The sequence below is a fragment of the Pipistrellus kuhlii genome, unplaced genomic scaffold (assembly GCF_014108245.1).
Source record: "Pipistrellus kuhlii isolate mPipKuh1 unplaced genomic scaffold, mPipKuh1.p scaffold_m20_p_6, whole genome shotgun sequence".
Classification (NCBI taxonomy): domain Eukaryota; kingdom Metazoa; phylum Chordata; class Mammalia; order Chiroptera; family Vespertilionidae; genus Pipistrellus; species Pipistrellus kuhlii.
The window spans coordinates 22,520,880-22,543,267 of NW_023425562.1; the positions used below are offsets into that span (position 1 = coordinate 22,520,880).

At 58.1% G+C, this 22,388-nt stretch overlaps 1 protein-coding gene across 8 annotated transcripts in view; it reads right to left on the reverse strand.

Moving 5' to 3' along the window:
* Window positions 1–204: 204 nt before the first annotated feature.
* The window catches only part of SLC35C2 (solute carrier family 35 member C2), a 29,050-nt gene continuing 6,866 nt past the window's right edge, over window positions 205–22,388 (reverse strand). The window contains exons 3-9 of one of the 8 annotated variants that reach the window (XM_045574752.1): window positions 22,056–22,119; window positions 21,276–21,392; window positions 20,687–20,855; window positions 20,498–20,581; window positions 17,938–18,072; window positions 16,279–16,551; window positions 205–360 (exon numbers count right to left, since the gene is read on the reverse strand). In XM_045574752.1, the coding sequence (XP_045430708.1) occupies window positions 220–360; window positions 16,279–16,551; window positions 17,938–18,072; window positions 20,498–20,581; window positions 20,687–20,855; window positions 21,276–21,392; window positions 22,056–22,119 (983 nt within the window). In that variant the 3' untranslated portion in view covers window positions 205–219. Of the gene's footprint in view, window positions 361–15,811; window positions 16,552–16,836; window positions 16,967–17,937; window positions 18,114–20,497; window positions 20,582–20,686; window positions 20,856–21,275; window positions 21,393–22,055; window positions 22,120–22,388 lie in introns of those variants that run through there. The other 7 variants (XM_045574753.1, XM_036417723.2, XR_004984286.2 and 4 more) reach the window with 7 other exon arrangements.

Sequence of the window (22,388 nt, forward strand, 5' to 3'; positions counted from 1 at the left end):
AGGCCCCAGGTCGCTCAGATGTCTCCCTCTGCTCTGCCTCCTGGTCCCCCAGAGTGTGGGGTCTGCTCGGCTGCTTTCCTCTCTACCTCGGTGTCTCCTATATCCGTCTCTTGGTCTCTCCCATCAGGGCTTTCAGAGGGGGTGGGGCTGGGAGGGAACCAGGAGCAGAGGGAAGGGGGTAGTGGAGGGCAGAGGGAAGGGCAGGAGGCAATTCAATTTTCAGAGTTGGTCCTGGCAATTCAGGTTGTGCGGTGATAAGAAAACCATTTCTGCAAAGGGCTTTAATCCACGCCCCCCTGCCTGCCTTTGCATTCTGAGGCTCCCTCCTCCCTCTGCCCACCTCTTCCACCTGCCCCGCCTCTCCTCACCGGCCTGTGCGGTTCCACAGGGGGCGGTGCAGGGGGGGGGGGCGGGGAGGGGAGGTAAGGGGGGCGGGATGAGGTGGAAGAGGCTGGGGCTGGTGCTGGGCTGGGACCTCCCGGCTGTGGAGCTCAGCAAACAGCTGGCGGCCCTGAGCGCAGGGAGGGCCGTGGGTGGTGGCGAGTGGGGACTTGCTTAGCAGGCAAGCTAATCTCATTTGGTTGCTGCAGCTTACACAGCCAGCTGCATGCTAAGTGGCCAGAGGCAGCAGCAGGACACAGGATGGACCAGAGAGAGAGGGGAGTGGACCCTTGTGCACCCTGACACCCAGACACTGGCCCTGGCTTGGGTGAGGGGCCACACTGGGCAGGGGCAGGGGAACACTAAGGGGCTGGGCATCCTGTGGGGTCAGAGGTTACTTCCTGGGGGGACTTGCCAGAGATGGGAGTGACAGGGTCATTCAGCTGCTTTCTTTCTCAATTCCATGTCGTCCCCACAACTATCCCTCCTCCTGTGGGGTGGCGCCGGTGGGGGATAGGGGGAGATCCCGGGGCAGCAGACATCTGGAGAGTGAGCTGCATGCCGCTCTTTGGATGTGATTGGAAGGGAGCCAACTTCAGGTGCAATGGAGCTGATGAGGGGCACAGGGAAAGTGCTGGAACCGAGGAGGAGGAGGGACACTGGGGTGGGTGAGAGGGAGCCTCTGGGCCTCAGAATCCTGCTCAGTCAGTCACTGCTCCGAGCCTCCAGGGCCTTGTCTGGAGAGAGGCCCAGTGAGGTCTGGCTGTTAAAAGATGACCAAGGCTTCGGCTCTTGGGAAATGGTCAGAAACCATCTTTAGCTCAGAGCGAGCCAGGCGGGTGGAAGTGCCGAGATGTGGGGCCTGGGGTGGCGCCAGGCTGGGAGTCAGGGCCTCCCAATGGCATCGACACTCCCTCCCCAGCCACCACCCGCAGGGCCGCCAGTTCCTGCCTCCTTCTCTGGGAGAATCCTGGAATCGCTCCTGTAGCTCAGACAGTGGCTCCTACGTGGGGGGTTGGGGTGGGGGTGGGATAGGGCACCTGCATCATGGGAAAGATGGAGACCCATTGAGGAACATAAACCTGACACTCACAAGTTGGGGGCTGGGAGCCACGCATGGAATGCTGGGACTGTTTCCCCAGATGCCCCTGAGGGGTTGCTGGTGAAATGAGATGGTGTGTGTCCAGGGTCTGACCCAGGGGCCAGGATGACAGAAGCCCCGTCATCATTTCTCAGCGTCACATCCTGCACGATGTGGGGCACCCAGAAGGCACCCTAAAAGACCCAGTTACCACAATGCTCCATCGTTGAAGTCGGATGGGCCTTTAGAAAAAGGCTCTGCCCTCGCTTGCTGTGTGGCTGTGGGCAAGTGCCTTCACCTCTCTGAGCCTCAGATTCTCCATCGGTAAATGGCGATGTTTTAAGGAGCCAAATAGAAATGTAAACACAAACATGAATAGGACAATAGAGACAGAAAGAGTATCCAGAAGGCAAGAGCTCAGGGAACACGTGTTCACTCCCGTGGACGCCCCGTCTAATGAACCCTCGGGGATATGCTGGGTCCAGAGAAGGCTCCAGGGCGTCCCCCTGACCCAGGGCTGGAACAAAGGTCTCCTGACACCGGCCAGAGGGACAAGAGTGGCGAAACCGCTGGCTGTCCATTTGCTGCCTGTGCTGTGAAAGAAGGCTGGACTGATCCACGGTGACAGCGTGGCTCTGGGCTCCCAGGGTCCACCGTTGGGGTCACTGCCAGGCCCATGGGGCTCCAGAACCATCTTGTCTAATTCCCCAGACCGCTTCCCTTCTGCTCACTGAGTGGCCGTGGAAGACTTGATTCCAAAGGGTTTTAGCTGCTTCAGAGCCTCAGATATGTGTCCAGCCCCTGACCTGTCTATGTTCAAGGGTCCTGGCAGCTCAGCCTTTGTGGGATGGGACCACCCCCACACCCCAGCCCGTGCAGACCCTCCTTATCCCGGCCTGGGTCGGGCTGGCCGGCCCGCCTGGGGTGGTGAGTGACCCCAACCAGCTGGAGGCTGAGCCTTGGATGCCGCCTCCATTGGCAGTTAAAGTCCCCCTGGTTGTCTAATTTAATCACAGCTGTGTGCACGGTGACTCTATAAATAATTTTTAGTGCGACATAGCCATTATTTCACTAATTGCTTCGCTCACACCCCTGGCCTGTGAGATAAATTAAAGTTTGCTGAGTCAGCACCTTTGGCTGCTGCCACTTGGGGGCTTGGGCAGTGCAGCCCCATAACGGGGTGGGTCCCCTGGCAGCTCCTCCTGGGACCCTGCGGGGAGCTGGCTCAGGGGAAGAGGATGCCTGCGGGGTGGAAGGGAGGAGGAGGAATGAGGAGAAATGGGCGAATAAGGATTTCCATAGAATACTTGGTCCAGGCCACACCTGGGGGCTGAAATCCAGCCCCAGAAGGCTTTATCAGTTCACGTGCCCACACAAGGGGTTTGTTGACCCCTGTGGGGGCGGGCCCTGCATGGCCAGTAGACCTAAACTCACCCCACCAGCAAGCGTGTCAGCTATCCCGGTCAGAGGAAAGCAAAGGATGCCTCTCAAGTCAGCAATAACGTGGAGTCCGGGGCCTGGGCCTGGTGCTGAGTGACGTTGGGCAAGTCCCTTCCCTCCTTTGGGTTTTCATGTCTTGACAGTTTATCACATCAAAGGCTGGCTTCGAACCCAAGCCCCTGGCTCTAGGCACTAGGTTCTGTCCACTGCCCTGGCCGGGTCCGAAGTCAGTAGGTGTGGCCTGAATTAAAGGTTCGCTTGGTCACACAGGTTTGGGAAGCATCGGGTCTTTCCTGCCTGGCTTCCGGAGAGCTGCAGCGTGTGCCAGAGCGCCCTGATTCTCAGTGGCTTTTCCTGGCGCTGCTGGCCGCAGAAGCCTTCCTTTTAGGTTTCTTGTTCAACTAGGCTCCTAGCGTCTACCGCTGGCTTTCCTCGTGATTTATCCCCACGGGCAGAGAGCTCTCCCATTCCTGACCTGCTCGCTGCCCCAGGGGGACCCGGAGCGGGGACTCCCCACACAGGGCACTCCCGGACCTGTCACCGGAGCAGACAGGGGCCTTCCTGCGATCGGTGCCGAGTGGGAAGAAGCCCGAGGCCGAGGGGCTCCAAGGTCCTCGAGAGCAGTGTCAGGTCTGCCCAGGAGTACGTGTGGAATGACTGCACACCGAGTGGCTGATGTGAAAAGAGATAGCCACTGAGCCACCTGGCTTCACCTCCCGCCGGAACCTCACGGCCCAGTGGCCTCTGAGCAGAGAGCTCTCGCGTCCGGCTGTCAAATGTGGATTAGACGCAGCCCTGTCCGTCCTGCCGGGCCGGGGTGAGGCTCCGGTGTATGATGGGCGTGAAGGAGGGCTTTCTAGCGTGTGAACTGCTGGACGTGGACTCAGCGGCGGGGTCATTACTGTTCTCTCCCTGGAGCTCGCTGTGTGGGCTGGGACTGGGATACGGTCCCCGCGGACGCTGTGATGCGTGTGGACTGCAGGCAGGCCCTCTCCCTGCGGCCTTTGTCCTCTCTCCTGTCCCAGCGTCCTCACAGACAGACCTGGGCATGTGGGGAAGAACAGGATGCAGGAACTGTGGCTCAGAGAGGTGATGGAGCTAACTCAAGGTCACACAGCTGGGCTTGAACCCAATCTGCTGTCTCCAGAGCTCGCTTTCTCTCTCCACTCTGGTCTCCTTGGCTTCTGTGGCACCAGCTTACACTCCCGGCTCCAAGTGACCCAGTGGCTTATTGGTACCGTCGTGTCAGCGGGCAGTGGAGGGACTACTGGCCCAGTGTCCGGTCACCTGCTGTAGGTCAACAGTGACAGGGCAACCATTTATTGATTGTCTACCACACGCCCGACATTGTGTCGGCTGCTTTAGACCCACTGTGTTCCCCACTGACTCCTCCTGCCCCCGCACGCACACGCGAGGAGAGGTATGGAGCGCCAGGTGACTTGTATGAGAGCCTGCAGTGAAAGAGTGAGCGGCCTCCCAGAATTCTACCCCGTCGGTCTGATGCCAAAGTCTGCTCTTTCCCCGGGTCCTTGGGTCGCCGTAAAGCCCACGGCCCCAAATAGCCAGTGGAGCTGTCTCCAAGGCGAGCCACGAGCTTTTGGGGCTCCCTCCCCCCCTCCCCCCCCCCCAGCCCTCGGGCCTGCCCTTGCTGCCTGGCACACCATTACCGCCTGGGAATCTCTGAAGAGTGAGGACAGTGCTTTGGGCCTGGCCTCTGCAAGCTCCTGTGGAACATCCACGGAGGCTGGGAGGAGGAGACGGACCAGCAGAGAGGGAAGTGGCTGCCGACATCCACTGCTGGCATGGCTTATGCCTGAGCCTCCCTCAGAAGCTGCCTCACAGCCAGACTCAGGACCAGCTGCAGTGAATAAGGACCCCGTGCCCTAGGGCTGGCCAGCCAATCAATGGAGACCACACTCTGAAGGGACACGCCTGGAAAACTGCTGAGTATTCTACTGAGATCTTCCCCCAGGACCTCCCCCAAAACCTCTGCCCCTCCTGGGAGCACACCTGTGCCTTCCCCTTCGCCATCACTTTCCCTTCCCCGCCCTTCCGCCTCCCCAGGCAATGACCATAGCTGCCTCTGAAGGCAGGCAGGCTCAGTCCACGCACCCCCCTGCCATCCTGTCAGCCTGGCTGCCCCTGGGACATGAGCTCCCGGGGCCCATCTCCCCACTTGGGCTCCCAGCCACGCTCCTGAGTGTGACATTCAAGGCCCTTCCCATCCAGCTCCAGCCTCCCTGTCTCTCCAGCCTTATCTCTCTTGTTTGTTCATTTAAAAAAAGGAAAAATGGTTATTGATCATTTGTGTGTCTGGCAGTGTTCTAGGTACTGAAGAGGCAGCAGAGAGCAGAACAGATCCAATCTCTCCTCTCCTGGGAGACACTGACAGTAAGCAAGTTAACAAATAAATGTGTAATGTCAGGCAAAGAAAGAGACTTAAAAAATACACAACCGCCCAGACTCCCCCGGACCCCCAGGGATCCATAGACAGAATCCACGTAGTTGGTGAAGTTAGAGGGAGTAAGAGGGGGCAGAAATTACCTTTTTATTACATTAACCTTTAGCTGAAATACAGCATTTCTCTCCCATGATAAATGTTGGCCACACACCTTGGTCGTATTAGCAGTGCCTGTGACTGTCGCCAGCAGAAAGCAGATACTTCCTGTCACGTTAGAGTTGTTGTGGATGTTTCAAAATATCATTGACACTCATCATCGCTTCAACATTGTGGTGGTTCGTAGAGCTGCCTCCGGGTCTGGTTATTTAATGCATTAATAAAGAAGCACTATAGCACTACATCACACATTTGTTTTGCAAATGTTTGGAAAACTGTATTTCAACATGATTGATTTCCTTTGGAACTCGACATATTTTCTTCCCGGCATCTGGGAAGGGGTCTCTAGGCTTCACCAGAGGGCCTAGGAGCCTGTGGTGCCAAAGGGGTTAAACCCCGGAGAACAGAGTGATGCGAGGAGGGGGTTGAGGAGGGGGTTAGGCAGATGGTCAGGGGCCTCTCTGGGGAGAAGTTATTTGACCGGAGGGGCCAGAGGAGCCAGAGGAGCCTCCACATGAAGCTTCTGAATGAAGTTCACTCTGGATACATGAACAGCTAGCATTGTGGGAAGGAGCCAGAAGGCAGCATGGCTGGAGTGAAGGGACCAACGGGGAGAGAGAGGGGTGTTGTAGGCAGTTAGACAGACGTGGGCAGAGCAAGGATGATGGGCCAGTACAGAAAGCCCAGGTGCCTAGCAACGGACTATCAATTGTAGGCGGGACCTCACCCCCAGGAGGACTCTCCTGACCCCTCCTCCCTAGAGGTAACATCTAGGCCTCCGTGTGTTTCAGTTCCAGGCCCAGAAAAACAACAAAACCAGACTCAGGACCAGCTGCAGTGAATAAGGACCCCCTGCCCTGGTGCTGGCCGGTCAATGAGTGGAGACCACAACTCTGAAGGGACACTCCTGGAAAGCTGCTGAGTATTCTACTGAGATCTTCCCCTGGGACCTCCCCTAAAATCTCCGCCCCTAAAACCCTTAGGGGGAGGACCCGGGCACTCTCCCTCCTGGGAGCACACTGGTGCCTTCCCCTTCCCCTTCGCCATCACCTTCCCTTTCCTTCCCCTTCCCCCTCCCCAGGCACTTACATCAGCCTCCTCACTCCCAAGCTCCAAGGCCCTTCCTCTACCTCTGGAACTTATTTGCTAAGACCATTTCTTCTAGGACTTACTTTTCTGCCTCTGTGATTTACCCAATAAATGTTCTCTTACAGTTTGGGTCTAGACTCTGAATTCTTTCCTAGCCAGAACCCAAGTACTGAGGTTGCTGAACCCAGGTATGGTCTGACCTCACGGTGCCATTCCAGCCATCTGGAGGAAACGGGTTACCACAAGTACAGCCTTGCAGGCCTTGGTGAGGGTTTGGGGTCTTATTCAGAGTGAGGCGGAAGCTACTGTAGGGTGTTGAGCAGAGAGCCAGTCTCCACTGTATGGATCAGGAGTCAGGGTAAATGTTGGACAGTGAACCGGGCACTGGGCAGTGGGCCAGAGGGAGCAGGGAGACCAGGTACAAGCTGCTGCTCGGGTCCAGTGAAGATCATGGAGGCTTGGACCAGGCCAGGAGGGGAGAAGGGGTTTCATTCTGAAGTTTAGAAGCTGGAGTCAACAGGACTTAGATGGGATGTGACTGTGGAGGCACCCGAGCTTTCACGCCTCTGTGCTTAGCATCTGCTCTTCCTGGGTGCCCCTTCTTGCTGTGTCCACCCTCAGGCCCAGAACGCTCCTCTGATTCCCCACCCAGGGTTCAGGGGCTGCTAGCTGCTGACTCTACCCAGTTCCTCTTTCCTCCTTACTAATATCATAGATCCCCGATATTATCTGGGAATAATGTCCACAGCTTAAAAGCCACATATCCCAGTCCCCTTTGCATCCAGGAGTTGCCAGGGAGATACAATTAAAAGCCACTGGGTGGGGCTTCCAGGAACAGGCTTTCTATAGGCAGTTGACTCACCCTCCTGCCTCTCTTCCTTTTTCTTTCTCCCGAGAACACAGACGTGATGGGTGAGGCTCCTTCCCCCCAAAACTCTTTTGAGATCACGAGGGAAAGACCAAGCCATCACAGTGACCTCAGCCCTATTATCCGGGGGGCTATACCTCTATTAGAACTTCTCCTCCTGAGAAAAGTAAAATTGATTCAAGCCATTGTAATTGGGTCTCTGTTAGTAGCAGACTAAAACTCTTACCTGATAAAACCGCAATTCAGCTGCTTATTGGATGTCTCCATCTGAATAACATAGGCCCTTGAGATTCAACATGTCTAATGCTGGATCTGCCATCTTTCTCTGAAGGAACTTTTTAAAAAATATATATATTTTATTAATTTTTTTACAGAGATGAGGAGAGAGGGATAGAGAACTAGAAACGTCGATGAGAGAGAAACATCGACCAGCTGCCTCTTGCACACCCCCTACCGGGAATGTGCCCGCAACCAATGTACATGCCCTTGACCGGAATTGAACCTGGGACCCTTCAGTCTGCAGACCGACGCTCTACCATTGAGCCAAACCGGTTTCGGCTGAAGGAACTTCTTATTGGGGAACACAGACATCTGGGGAAAAAGGAGCTGTACCTATCCACCTGCCTGCCCACTCAACCCTCCATCCATCCCTCCATCCATCCATCCACCCATCCATCCATCCATCCATCCATCCCTTCATCTATCCATCCATCCATCCCTTCATCTATCCATCCATCCACTCATCCACCCATTCATCCATCAATCCTGCATCCATCCATCTATCCAGTCATTCATTCATTCATCCATTTATCCATCTAATTACCCACCCATCTGTTCATCATTCATCTATCCTCCCACCTACTCATCCACCATCCAACTATCCATATATCCTGTTTGTGAATCCATCTATCTGACAAAGTTTCATAAAGTATCTACCATGTGCTGGATGCTGTGCCAGACACAGGAGCTAGGCATGTGGATAATGCATTTGATACCCATTGGCCTCTATCTGAACAGAATCTCTCTGGAAAGATACAGTGAAAGCTGGAAAACTATCCCCAGAGAGAAAATGGGTACCAGAAGTCATGGGTATTTATTCCTTTAAAACCTCCTGAATTTTGTATATGTGTTCACTAAATATTTTTGAATTAAAAATATATGTACATCTCATCTGGGTCTTCAGAATTTGCCTTGCTCCTGAAAGGATGTGAGGCAGTTTACCAGAAGGCACAGGGACGAAGAGACGCAGCCTGCTGTCAGGGGTTGACGGTCTCATGGGGAAAAGGAATGAGTTAGCAATTCCAAGGCAATGTCACATGAGGGCTAAGGGGACCGAGGTACCACATGGCTTCTCCCAAGCAATGACCATGACCACCTTCCTCTCACTCCTGGCTGGGCTTCAGAACCAAGATGCCCACTTCTGTTCTAGGGCTGACCCCATCGCCTCCCAGGTTCAGGCACTTCTGTGAGCCGACCCCTAAGTCACTGAGCCACACTCCTGTGCACATGCCCACGTCAGGGGTGGTGGTGGGGGACCTGGAAAAGCAGGCCAGGCTCGGGGACACGGATGCTCCATGGGGCGTGACCCCTGCGGGGCCTGGGGGAGGAGGCACAGAGCACAGGAAGGACCTTGTCTCTGGTGCCCCGTTGTCCAGCACGGCTGCGACCATCTCCACCGCCGGGGGCTGGGCGGCGCGGCTGAGGGCTGAGGGGGAGCAGGACTGGGAACGCACAGCAGGCCAGAGGAGAGAGAGGACCAGCCGGGCTGCTTGGACAATGCAGTCCTTTTCAGAACAGGCCTTTGAAATTGAACAAGAATAACTTTAAACAATAAGATGCTTCTCTCTCCCCCTCAGCTGTTGCCCAGGCAACACCGGAGTGCTCAACAACTGTTTAGTTTTTTAAGGAACCAAATCTCCCTGCTTTCGGTCAGCGGCTGCCAGGAAGATGAAGAGGCAGCGGAGGCGCCCCTCGCGGCCCATTGTGCGGGGACCCGGGTCAGCCGCCTGCAGCGGTGACATTTAAATCTGACGTTTCAGATTATAGACGAACCCAGAGCCGCGCTCTCCCCCGGGGGAGGCTTCCATCTCCCGCCCAGGACTCCTCGCCTACGCGTGGCTCCGGCAGTTTGGGGGTGGGGGTCATGGCAGCGAGGCTGACCTCCCCCTGCAAAGCGCCTGGTGGCCAGGGTGGGTTCCTGAAGGCTCTCTGTCCCCAGCGCTCCCCATCACCCGGCCCAGGAGAGCCCTCCTGCAGGGTCACCGCATCCCCCCAGGGACAGCATCCAACCCCCGGAGGCTCCCCGACATCCCTGCCCTTGGAGGGGCCTTGGCCAGGAACACCTGCCGCTTGCCGGTTGCCAGCTCCCCGCTTGCCGGGCTGAGTGGTGCCCATTATCTCCGCGGGGCGCCAGCAGCCCAGCGTGCGGCTTTGTGTTGTCCCAGGGTCACAGCTGAAGAAGCCGGGCGCAGAGTTCTGAAACACGGCTGCCGGAGGTCAGGCCTTTCAAACCGAACCCTTCCATTGCCGCGCCCACTGCCAGACGTGCACGCTGAGGCTTGGGTCCGGGTGGCAGGTGGGGGGGAGGGGTGCGGCAGGATGTGGACTGGGCCGGCCTGACAGCAGAGCCTGTGCACACTGGCATCGCCCCCCAGGCTGCCCGGGCGCAGAGGGCAGAGCTTCCCTGGGCCCTGGACTTGGCCAATGGGTGCTTCCTGAGGGCCCCTGACCTCCCACTTTGCCCCGTCAGGTGGAAGTGGTGAGCTTTGGCAACGTGGAGCTCTGGGCTATGTGTCCTTAGGCAAAAGGAAGCATTTAAAATCTCACTCTGTTCACCTGTGAAATGGCAGCATGGTGTGAAGGGAGAACCTGTGTTGGGCAGTGTCCCCAGTACGCGACCTGTGTTACTTTGTTTAATCATCACAATGACTTCGCACAGAGGTATTGCTATTCCCTCTAATTCCAAACGAGGGAATGGGCCAGGAGTGCAGGTGCTGGTCCCAAGTCACACAGCTGAGAATTGGAGCCACAGAGCATGAGCCAGAGGGACGGGTGCTGGCGTTGGCTCTGGCGTCCCAGGATGGTGCTGCAAGGAACTCCTGTCTGCTGGGAAACCAAACGTGGGCGAAAGTTACTATTAGAAAAACCAGGCCAGGTTAGAACACGCCCCTGCTCCAGCCCAGCGGCAGACACAGGAGGGAAGCTGGCTTCAGCCACCACAAAAGCCGAGGGGGGGCGTCCGCACTGTGAAATGAGGAGGGCCGCTGTGGGGGAGGGAGAGCTCCCGTCCCCTGGGCCGGAGGAGGGAGCCCACACCTGAGACGGTGGCCTTGCCCCGGGTGGGAATCCCTGGCTGGGCCCTGAGTGATGAGGAGCCGTCTGACGGCCAGCTGCAGGAATAGCATCTCCTGTGGACACTTCCGCCTGCCTCTCAGGCCTCTCCTCTCCCCGGAGACTGGTGATGTTCACTGTCCACGTCCCAGCGCCACCCTGGGGAGGTCCCTGTCTCCTCACCCCTGTCCCCTCTCCCCTCACCCCTCACCCCTTACCCTTCATCCCTCACCCTTGTCCCCTCACCCCTACCCCTCACCCCTTACCCCTGTCTCTCCTTTAGCGGCGCCAAATGGCCAGCCCAGAGGTGCTGTGATGGGAGGAGCCGGGGTAATGAACTCCCATTGGCTTCCTCACAAGATCACTGTCTTAATTTACGAGGCCTGAGTGAGTCTCATTTCCCCAGTGCGCGCTGAGTAATTAACTATTAATAAAAGCATTACTGAGTTAACCACGGGGGCATGTTTAATTCATGGGGCAGCCCTGCCACACGACCGAGGCGCTGGCTCAGGGGGGATTCCTCCCGGAGCAGAATAGGGCCTGCGGATGCCGCCCCTGCCGCCCCTGGGCCCCGTGCCACCGCGGGGGACACTCTTTATGCCCCTCACCAGAGAAGCCAATCCCAGGAGGGTGCGGAGACCTGGCGTCCCAACTAGCCATGTGGGGCACCGGGGTGGGGTGGGTTGGGGCTGAGCCCTGGGAAAGGATCCGGCTGCTCTTGGGAGCTAGTGAGGGAATGACCTTGGGGAGTTGTCTAGCGTCTCCTGTTTGTCATCTGGAAGGGGGCCAGGGTGGGCTGCGGGAGTGAGCCAGTGCTGTTCACTGGTGTGTTGTGACCTTTAAGACCTGCCACTCCCCCACCCAGAGGCACGGGCCATCGGTGAGTGTTGGGGGTGGGGGTGGAGGAGATACCTGCTTGCTTGAGAGGAAGTTGGGAGAACATTCCTATTAGGATTCCTCCTGGGAGACCTGGGGGCTTTGCTCCCTCCTCTTACCCAGATGAACTAACTCCTATGTACAGTACCCAAAACACCATCCTCGTGCCTCGATTCCCCCCCTTCCCCCTGCCTGGTATGCTTCACCCTTACGTCTGCTTGGCAACGCCCATTCAGTCTTCCACTCAGTCCAAAATGGGCAGCTCCTCCTGGAAACCTTTGCTCCTGCCCCAGGCAGAACTGGTTTCTCCGCACAAGCTCTGCATCTGTGTCTCCCAGTAATTCTATGATGACATCCATCCACCCATCCACTCACCGTCCATCCATCCGTCGTCTATATACAGCATCTATAGTGTACATCTTTGATCCTGTGGTTTTTAAGTTGTGGGTGAGTCTGGCTTTCCCTCGACCAGTGGTTCTTAATCTTTTAGGGGTCAAAGGCACTCTTCTCCCCCCAAATGCACATATGCATGCACATGTCAGATACGGGTTTTATCCTTCTTCAGGGACCCCTGGCCATCCCTGAGGCCGGCTGTGGTCCTGGGCGTCTGGAGGCTGTGATGAGCTCTCAGACGCCCTCTGACAATGAGGGTGGTTCCCTGCGGCAGGGGGGCGGGAGTCAGCCCTCAGGGGTCAGCCTCCTTTGGAAATTCTCATTGGAAACAAACAGCCTCAGCCAAAGCCACACCTCCTTCCGGGGCAGGTCCACTTCCAGTGACAGATCAGTCTGAGCTTGCGGAGGCCACAGCCCCTCACCCCACCTTGGGCTGCTCAGCTCCAGGGCCCTTTGTGGGGACTCAACTTCTCCCACTCCTCAAACCTGCGTCCTTCTACGCCCTTCCATGTGTGTTTCCCAAGACCGGTTCCTAAATAACACCTTACACCCTAATCTCCCGAGTCTGCTTCCGAGAGAACGGACAGGGTTAAAAGGTCCTGCAGAAGCTCCCTGCGGACAATGGCAGCATCTGATGACTCCTCTGTTTCTGGCTCACATGGGGCAGAGCGTGTGGGCCGTGAGGTCCGAAAGGTTGGTGACCGCTGCTCTGGAATTTATTAAATGCACTGCATTGCACTTTCCCCTGGTTCTCTCTCCGTTCCTCTGTCGTCCCAGCAGGAGAGTTCTCATCAGACTTCCTGGAGAAAGCACAGCCCCGCCAGCAGGATGCCAGCAGAACAAGGCTGTGGGTCTGTTCCTGGGAAAGGCGCTAGTTGCCAACGAAACTGCAGATAGCCATGGGACCAGAAGTCAAGCTAGCTGGGCACTACAGAGCCGGCCAAGGGGCCTGACGCATGTCAGGGAGGAGAGGGGATGGCTGGAGGGCCAGGAGATGGTGGAAATGGGTGGGGGAGGTGGGGAACAGCTTGCCATTGCAGGACAAATCATCTAGAAGTTAGGATGGTCCCTGGGGCCCAAAAAATCCAGTTAATTCCCACAGTTGGAAATTCCTTCCCAGGACAAGTTTCTATTAAGGGCCTCGCTGGGCCAGGCACTGGAGCAGGCAGCACTCCGCGCTTGCTCCTCCTCTCACTTGCTCCGTCACCTGGGCCAGTTATGTCACATCCTCCTTGCTGACCTTTGTAAGTGGCTATTACTATGTGCCCAGCACTGTGCTGCTGTATACAGACATGTCCTCTTAGCAACAGCTTCATTAGGAGGTATGTGTTAGGATTCCTGCTTCACAGACAAGGAAACAGGCTCAGAGATCAGCAACATGCCCCAGACACACCGCAGAGGCATGACTCCAGGCAGAGGCGTGCTTAATGTTAACTCTGCGAGCTGTTTCCACAGCTGTGAAATGGGTACAGTCAATTCCTACTGCACTGGGATTTAGAGATTAAATAGCCGACATGACAGACCTCGAAGGTGCCCAGTGACTGGTCCATTCCGTTCCCTCGGTTTCCCTGGTCCCCTGCCTCAACATTTCTCTGGGCTGGAAGGATGGCCCCATTTGCCATCTCTCCGAGGACGAATGTCTGCCCCAAACTCAGCTCAGTCTCCGGCATGGGATCAGCACTCCTGGGATGCCGTCAACCCAAATAGATGCTATGCATCCCCACCCTCCGTTCTCTGCACGTTGGGGACCCAGCCCAGCCCATCAACAGTCCACAATGCAGCAAGCTGTGGCAAGCATCACAAAGACTGTTCTCATGGTTCTGAGTAACTCTACTCTCAAGCCACTGGGAGTTTCCTATTTCCCTCGGAATGGAGCAGAAACAGATGGAGGTGGTGCCCTGAGCCCTCACAGCAAGGGAAGGTTCCAGAAGGAAGATGAAGGCATTCCGGGCCCTGTCCCTTGGGCGGGCGAGCTCCAGCTCGTTCTCATCCCCACCACGACCTCGGCTGCAGACATCCTCATATATTGGGGGCAATAACCTTCCTTCCGCGGTAGGCTCCCAGGAGAGACGGTGGGCATGTAAGCACTTAAAACTGGAACCTGCAGGTCAGCCCACACTCCCTCCTCCCTCCTCTGCAGAAGCCCTGGAGCTGCAGGCTTCTCGGGGACAGACAGCACAGCCTTGGAGAGACAAGTCACAGCCTGAGCTTCCTGAGACCTGTGCAAGCACCGAGTTACCATGGCAACGATGCAGCCCTGCGATGCAAGGGCAGCAGACAGCATGGGTGCTGCTAGGGCTCCAAGCGGAGGCTGGACAGGGTCTGGCCTGGGAGGCCAGGCGATGGGGCTGGCAGGGGGAAGGGGCAGGGGGAGGAGCCCCTCCTCTAGGATCAGCTGGTAATTGCTGCTAAGTGAGGGGCTGTCATTGAACCTCACATGCAGGCGGCACTGGCCTCTGCTCTGCACCCTGTAATTACTGCACCAGACAGCAGCCTGCGCTCCCTGGGTAGGAAGAGGGGGCAGGTGGGAGGAGGGGCAGGCAGGAAGCTCTCGTCCACCTGAGCCAGGATCCTGGCAGGCCCTCCTGCAGCCCAAGTGTCCTGCATCCCAACCAGCCTCCCAAGCAGAGGCAGGGCTGAGGGGGTCCTGACCCCTCCTTTTTGCGAGCTCGCCCATCATCTCGTGGAACACGAGCTTCCTTTAATCCTGAGCTTGCAGAATCCAGGGGAGCAGAAGTGCAGGAACCAGATAAGGCACCTCAGCGAGCCCTTCCTGTCATGCCTCCCGGGTACGGGAGAATTCTGTGCGGCAAAGCTCAACGTGAGCCTGGAGGCTCTGAGGACCTCAGACTAGTCACACACCCACCCCCTGCCTCCGTGGACTGGGAGGGGGCGGGTCGCAACAATTCTCAAGGTTTTTTCAGCAGCAGGGGTTGGCAAACTGCAGCCAACACGCAGAGTCCTATTTCTATAAATGAGGCTTCCCTGGAACACAGCCTGCCCGTGTGTGGTAGGATCTGTCCACGGCGGCTGTCCTGCTGCATCGGCAGACTTTAGAGGCTGCAACAGAGACCAGATGGTCCCCAAATGGGAAATATTTACTATCTGGCCCTCTTAAAAAAGTTTGCCAGCCCCATGCCTCAAACACTAACGTTCTCCTAGGCTTAAAAGGGGCTTTCGTGGCTCCAACCTATCAGAACAGCTCATAACAGTCTCCCCCGCGCCCCCCAACAGACACCCATACCGCCTGCCTGGGCTTGGGTGGTGGTTCCCCCAGTTCTGGGAATCACCTCGTGGTGCGATGGCGCCACCTGCTGTGAATGCCTACAAGCTCCTGTGCTTGGGAGGGTGACCCGTGGCCAGAGTCCCTCCCAATGCCGGGGAACCGGCTCCCAGGAGCAGGCCAGGCCTCAGAACCAGAGCACATCAGAGCTGGGGCTTGTCTCCTCCCTCCCCACTTGACAGACAGCGACTCGTCCAGGTTAGGCGACGGGAAGGCCCAGAGGCCCATCCCCCATCCACGTGTTTCAGGGACAAACACTGGGCACACACACCTGATGCTGTGACCTGTAGGTCAGCCACTCATTTAGGGTCTTGGATCCTTGGTTGTTGAAAGGATTCTCAAAATAAACACTAATATAATATTTAAACTGATTCCAACCTTCAGGACCACTCTGAGACACTTATTACCCCCACTGCAGATAAGTTAAATAATTTGGTCAATAAGTAACGGGTGCTAAGCGACAGTCAGGATTCAGATCCTGGCTGTGAAAAGCTTTAAGGTCCCCAGAACATGGTGCTCAGCACACATTCCCTCTCCTGCCTGCAGGTGTGCTCGGGCCCCGAGAGGGTGCTGGGCTCAAGCAGGAGGACACTTGACGGGAAGGCCTGGAGTCTGGCCAGTCACCTGCGAGGCCCCAGGCAGAGAAAGCAGGAGCCAGGCCGACTGCCCCTCCCTGCCCCCACGCGTCCAGGCAACATGAAGTGACCAGTGGACTGTAAACCCTTTATTTCCGAACTATAAATAGACCGGCTCTCTGAGCTAAGAGCTGTCTGAGTGAGAAGCCCCCAGCTCTCCATCTCCCCCCAGCTGCTCTGCAGCCCAGGCCCAGGCCCCTGAGACAGCCGTGACACCTCTGAAATCATGATCTTGGCAGCCGGAGCCTGGCAAGCAGCTGAGCACAGACCTCCGCTCCTCGGCTGTGACTCCGGCACAGCGTGGGGCCTGTTCTGCCTGGTGCTCCCGTTTGACCAGCTCTTCACGGGTCCCGTGCTCCCCGAGGCGCAGCCTGGACACTGCGGGCCCACGGCTCCCAGCTGCTGCGAGAGGCCACCTGGTCCCTGAGCTGCCGTCAGGATGAAGGCTGGGAGCGGCCTGCTTCCAAGCTGCTCCCCTGGCCGGTTGCTGCTATCCCTGGGCCACCAAGTCCTCCTCCGCCGCCTCGTTCTCCCCTTCCTCTGGCTGGCTGCTCCGCAGCAGCAGCTCCAGGTCTGGGTTGGAGCCCAGCCCCTTCGAGGGCTTAGGGTCGCCATCACCTGGGGATGAAGAGAGACCAGTTACAGCCCCAATCAGCTCCTCAGCCCTACGTGAGTGTGTGTCAGTCTCCAGGCCCCCTCCCCAGCTCCTTGGAGATGACTCCTGTCTCCCTGGGAGTGGCCGTGGCCCAGCCCCCAGCATGCCCAGCAGAGGCGGCCGAATGGTGCAGATTGGAACTACTTGGGAAAGCCGAGGCCCCTTGCCTCTTCCCGGGAGGAAATCAGAGGGGCTGAAGTCGTGGGGAGAAAGTCATGAATGCGGGCGTAGGAGAGGGGTTCGGTTACCTCTGGAGTGCATGGCTTTGAGGGCGACGTGCAGGGATATTCCCGAGAGGCAGAGGGCGAAGCCCAGCCAGTTCAGGAGGCTGATCTGATCGCCCAGCAGATGACCTGCCAGCAGCAACGTGCAGACTTCCTGCGGGCAGAGAAGCAGGAAGGGGAGGTGATGGGCGGGAGGAGTGGGCCCCTTTGCAAAGAGGGCCAGGCACTAAGCAGACCACAGGGCGGCCGGCCTGCAGGGCGGAGAGGAAGCTCCCGGGGCCTGGGGTAATGCTTCCTCTTGGTGTTACTGAGGACACACAGGAGGTGCCTTCTCAGAACTGCCAGGATAAAAAGAGGCAAACCGAAAGCTGCTGTGTCCACAGGAACAAAGGAGAGCCCTCCGGAAGGCGGAGGTGGGGAGCCCTCAGCTGCCGGGGAGAAGGCGACGTCATACAGGGCTCTGTGGGACATGCACTGGTTAGGGCTTCTTCCTGTACAACGGCCGCCAATGGCACTGTGCAATGACTCATTCTGAGAACAGTGGCTCAGGCCTCATCATTGGGTTGGCAATCGGAAAACCCCTGGGGAGCCCCCGCTTCTGCTTTTAGGCAGCAAACTCCCTCAGCTCCAAGGAAGGAGTGAGACCCGTGGTGTAGGGAAGAGGGAAGTGACTAGAGGGCTGCCAGGGAGAGGTAAAGGCAGGCTAGGCCAGCACAGGGCACTGATTAACTGTCCCTGGCTGTGCCCATGGCAGACATCACCAATCAATCACAGAACTTGATACTGATGAGTCTAAGCGGGGGCTTCTCAATCCATGGCTCCCTGCTGCTGCCAAAGTACCAAGTTGGCATTCCTTGTAAAAGGTAAACGCGTCCCAAGCCTAGTGGAGTCAGACCTGACTCTGCACCCCGGCTCAGCCACTAGCTGTGTTTTCTGGGGTCGGAGCAGCTCATGTCTCATACCCCCCCCGCCCCCCCAGGGCTGCCGTGAGGGTGGGGGGTACAGGTGAGAGCATGGCACTTAGCACCCTAACGAGGCACTTCCCTGTCTTCTCCATAGGCCCTGGGGTGCAGGAGCGGCTGGCTCCTCTCTGAGACAGGACGGGGGTCACCTCTGAGTCTGTACCTTAAAAATGCCGGCAATGGAGAGAGTAAGGCTGGAGGTTCTGGAGACCAGGAGGAACTCGGAGAAACCCAAGCCAAAGGCAAGAATCCCGCCAAGGAAGAGGCTCCCGAGCACCCGCAGGAGCAGCCCCGTGTCCTGGAAACGGAAGATTTTCTCAGAGGTGGACAAATGGAGACCTGGAAGCAATGGGAGACAGGGGGGCCATGTCCTGGTGTGCCTGCCAGGCAGCCTCACCTCCCGCAGCCACAGCCGGTGAGAACGGCCCCTGTCGCAGGGCACGCTTCCTAACCCCTGCTGACTGTCTCAGGCCCCACGACAAGGACGGGAGGAGCTCACGCAGACGGCCGGAGACGTGAGGACACCAGGAAGCGGGACGGCAGCCCCAGAGCCCAGGGAGTGGCAGGAGGGCCTCGGGGACCCTGCGCTCAGTATGGGGGCTGCACCACAGGGACAACCCCCTGCTCTTCCACGTGGCGTTCCCTCCCATCTGCGGGGGAGCAGTGAGGGCGGTGCCTTCCCCAGGCCTGTGATAACCGATGGGCCCAAGAGAGGTGGGGCAGGCACCAGGGAGGACTCTCAGCCCCCGGGCAACGGGCGGGGGAGGCCGAGGGGGAGGCCTCGGTTCTCCTTGTCAGGGGGGCCCCTATAGACAGTGGCAAAACTCGTGTACACCGAGGCCCGGCTACTGCACAGCTGTGGGGACGGGCAGAGACACGCCCCACTTTGGGAGCAGTTTCCCCTCTAATAAAAAAAAACCGGCTGGGACTAGATGCATGTTTCTCAAGCAGATGGTATAATCTGATGAACAGTTCTCAAAATAAACACACACACACACACACACACACACACACACAGCATATAAACACTCGACTAAAGCCACGGCCCCCCCCTCCAGAGACACCCACACAGGCATCCCAGGGGCAAATTAGGCTCTCAGAGGACTCCGGATCCTCCCTAGGGGTGTCGAACTCAATCAGAGAAGGGGCCAAAATCTAAAATCCAGCCTAAATCGAGGGCCGAATGGTTTACTGAACAGTCATAAACTGTCATTGTGATGGAAACGCAGCGGAGTGCAGTGATGACAGCGCGATGCGGGCCACATTGCAAGGCCTGGCGGGACGGATTTGGCCCGCGGGCCTTGTGTTTGACACATGTGCTCCACACTGTCCGTCTGAGAGGGTGATTCCTGGGGCCCCTCCCTGCAGGAAAGGCCCCTGAGAGTATTCACAGGACGCGAGGTGAGCCCAGACTAGGCACAAAGGACACTCTTGCAGGGGCAGGAGGCTGGCTGAGGACTCTGAGACTTTGGAGGGAAGAACCAGAGAAACAGAGTGACAGCCTCCCCCCCAGCCCCCCAAACAGCCTCCGATGGAGGACATCTGCCTGTGCTGGGCTCAGCAGTACTGCAGAGGCATGGCAAATGGAAGGGGCTCGGGGAAAGGAACATAAGTAATGAAGGCGCTTGGGGGATTAATTTACCAGAAAAGATTAAAGGAGTTAAATCCATGCAGCTTTGCTAAGTGACGACCGGGGCCTTTCGGGGCTTTTGGGGGAGGGCTGGCAGAGATGGGGAGCGGTGCAGACACCCGGGGCGGAGGGAGAGTGTGGTGTTTTTCCCGGGGACACAATGGAAGAGATTTTAAAAGAGGGGAAAATGAGGCTGCAGACAGAAGTTTCCTGGACAACGGGGCCACATGTAATTTCCTCTGAGGTCCGAGCCGCTTCACTGCTTGCCACTTAAATGGAAGCGGGTCAGAATTTCCTGTAATGACGCTGAGGACAGTAGGGACTCTGGGAGGAAGGATAAACAGACAGGGGACAGAGCCTAATCCCACAACATCAGAGGAAGGAGGGTGCTGTGCACCTCCCAGCCTGGACGACCCTCCCTGTGCCCTCTGCTCTGGGAGAGGACAGGGGAGGGGAACTGCTCACCTGCCCAGACTCCCTGAACCCCCGGTCCCCCAGCACACACTCCTGCAATCAGCACACACTCCATTCCTCAGAACCTTCTGTTTCCACTTCCTGGGGTGCTCCCCCCGGTCCCCCATCAGCCTGTCCAAGTCCCATCCATCCTTCCAGATACACCGTCAGGGAAGCCTTCCCGCCCTCCCACCACGGGGCAGAGCGTGACCTCTCCTCCTAAGAGGCGGACACAGGGGATGGCTAAGAGGGGGGGCTCCGAGCCGGCTCCTAGATCCAAGTTCAGGCTCGTTTATGAGGCAAGGCTGTCTCTGCTCCTCTCTGCCTCAGTTTCTTTCACCTGCACGATGAGGACTCACAGTACTGCCCCCTGGGGCTTGGGGGGCATTAAAAGAGGTGATGTACGTACAGCGATTAGAACAGCCCTGGCCTAGCTCTGGAGCTGGACACGCTCACTGTCATTGCCGCCTAACATGCTTCCTACATTTCCATGTGACGTTTATCCTGCTGGACTCTAGCTGTCTGGTCTAAGTGTCTGTTCAGACACACAAACCGGGCACTGCCAGGGCACAGTGCCGGGCTGAGAGGGGGCTGGGGGCCGGCTGTGCTGACGTGCCCCAAGGCGGACAGCCCAACCTACCTTCAAACACGGCAAAGAGAGGAAAGAGCCCGAGAAACATGAGTGGCTGCAGGTGGAACATGGTGTCGATGGGGTTCTGGAGCCCTACAGAATGGGGACACGGTGAGCCGCCAGCCTGGCCACCTCCTCCCCTTCCCCCAGGAGCCCCTCCCCTCCCCTCCCCTCCCCTGTGCTGGGCCCCGCTCTCACCAAGATCCGCCTTCTGCAGGAGGATCTGCGTGAGGGTCCAGCGAATGCCGCCGATGAACGAGGCACCCAGCACCAAGGCGAAGCCCTCCATGTTGAACTGTGTGGACTTGTAGGTGAACATGAAGAGGCCCCCGGCGATGAGGAGGACCACCAGGACCAGCGCCGCCCGCTGGGGGGGAGGGGGTAGGGAAAGCAGGCGGCAGTCACTGGGGAGTCTCCGGTCACCCCACCTGGAGTTTGGAGGCTGGCAGCCACCTTGGCCGGCCCTTCTCTCCCCACCCAGCACCCTGGAAGGCCCTGGTCAGCTTCTTCCCACGGAGTGTGCAGGGCTGCATCCAGCTGGCTCGTCCCCAACACCTCCCCCCCTCCCCGCAGCCAAGGTGCGGCCTCGCACAGCAGGTGCCTCCGGCCCAGCGTGACCTGACTTGGCCCCTCTTCCTGGAAGCTTTCCCCCCTTGGCCTCTCCCCCCTCCCTGCCACGCCGCTTTCTAAGCTGCTCAGGGGTGCCCGGTGCTGGGTCCGGGATGGGCTTGTCTCCTCTGTCCCAGTGAGGAGCCGCTGCTCAGGGCCCCCCCCACCCCATGCTTACCACCCGAGGGGGTAGGAGGGACTAAGGGGGTGCTGGGGCCTCACCAGCTCCTCCAGCTTGAAGATCAGCGAGAAGATCAAGATGAAGAGGACGGCTGAGGATTTGGTCATGGTGTATCTGGAAGCGAAAGTGGCCACAGTGCACAGCTGGAACCCGGGCTCAGACCCGCCATCCAGAACGGACCCCACAGTGGTCAGTGGGCCGGAAAGGGGGGGAGCTTCCTGACTTCCCCAAGGGCCACGGGCTCTGCTCAGGGCGGCAGGACAACATGGGTGCAAAAGACCAGAGGAAGGCGCCCGAGTCCCCTGGGCCGATACGTGACCTCTAACGGAAGGAATCTCCGAGAGGCTTCTCGTTACCAGCCGGGAGGAAAGGCGGCAGGCCTGACACTGAGCTGTTATCACCCACCCTCAGCGGAGACCGGGGCGAGGGAGGAAGGATGAGAGCAGAGCAGGAGAAGGCAGAGACTGTGCTCTCCAAGGCCAAAATGGGCTGAGCAGTCACTGCCGGGCCCTCCATGCAGCTGCGCACTGCGCACCGACATGCCTTCCCAGGCACCGTCCCTTCTGCTCGAGCTCCTGGCTGCCCCCGGCCGCCTGCAGAGAGCCCAGCATCGCCTTGCCCAGCGTAAGGAAGTTTCTGGAAAGCTGCTGGGCGTCAAGGAGGAGCTCAGAGAGGACGGCTGGCCCCAGAGGGAGTGTGCAGTGCGGGCTTGCCGGTCAGGGTGCAGACAGCCGGCCGGCCGGACAGGGAGCACGGGCCTGCGGGGGGCGTACTCACAGTGAGACGGTGATGTAGAGGAAGCTCCAGTTGGACAGGCCCACGTCGAGTGCCGTGGCCAGCGCTGAGGAGACACAGGGCGCGTGTGAGCACGCCGGGGAGAGAGGGCAGGTGGTATGAGGGGTCCAGGGATTCGAACACTTCCGTGAGTCCCCCCGCCTTCTCTGGGGCTTCAGGCCTTCCTTTCTACCCAGCAACTGAAAGGTTAACTCACAAGACGTGGGGAGGAAGGGGGTCTGCTCCAGTATTCAGGTTGAGGTGCATTCTGACTGGCTGGGGCCTGTGTCCTTCCCACTTGCTTAATTCTTTGCACACCCTCCCTGCTGACAGATA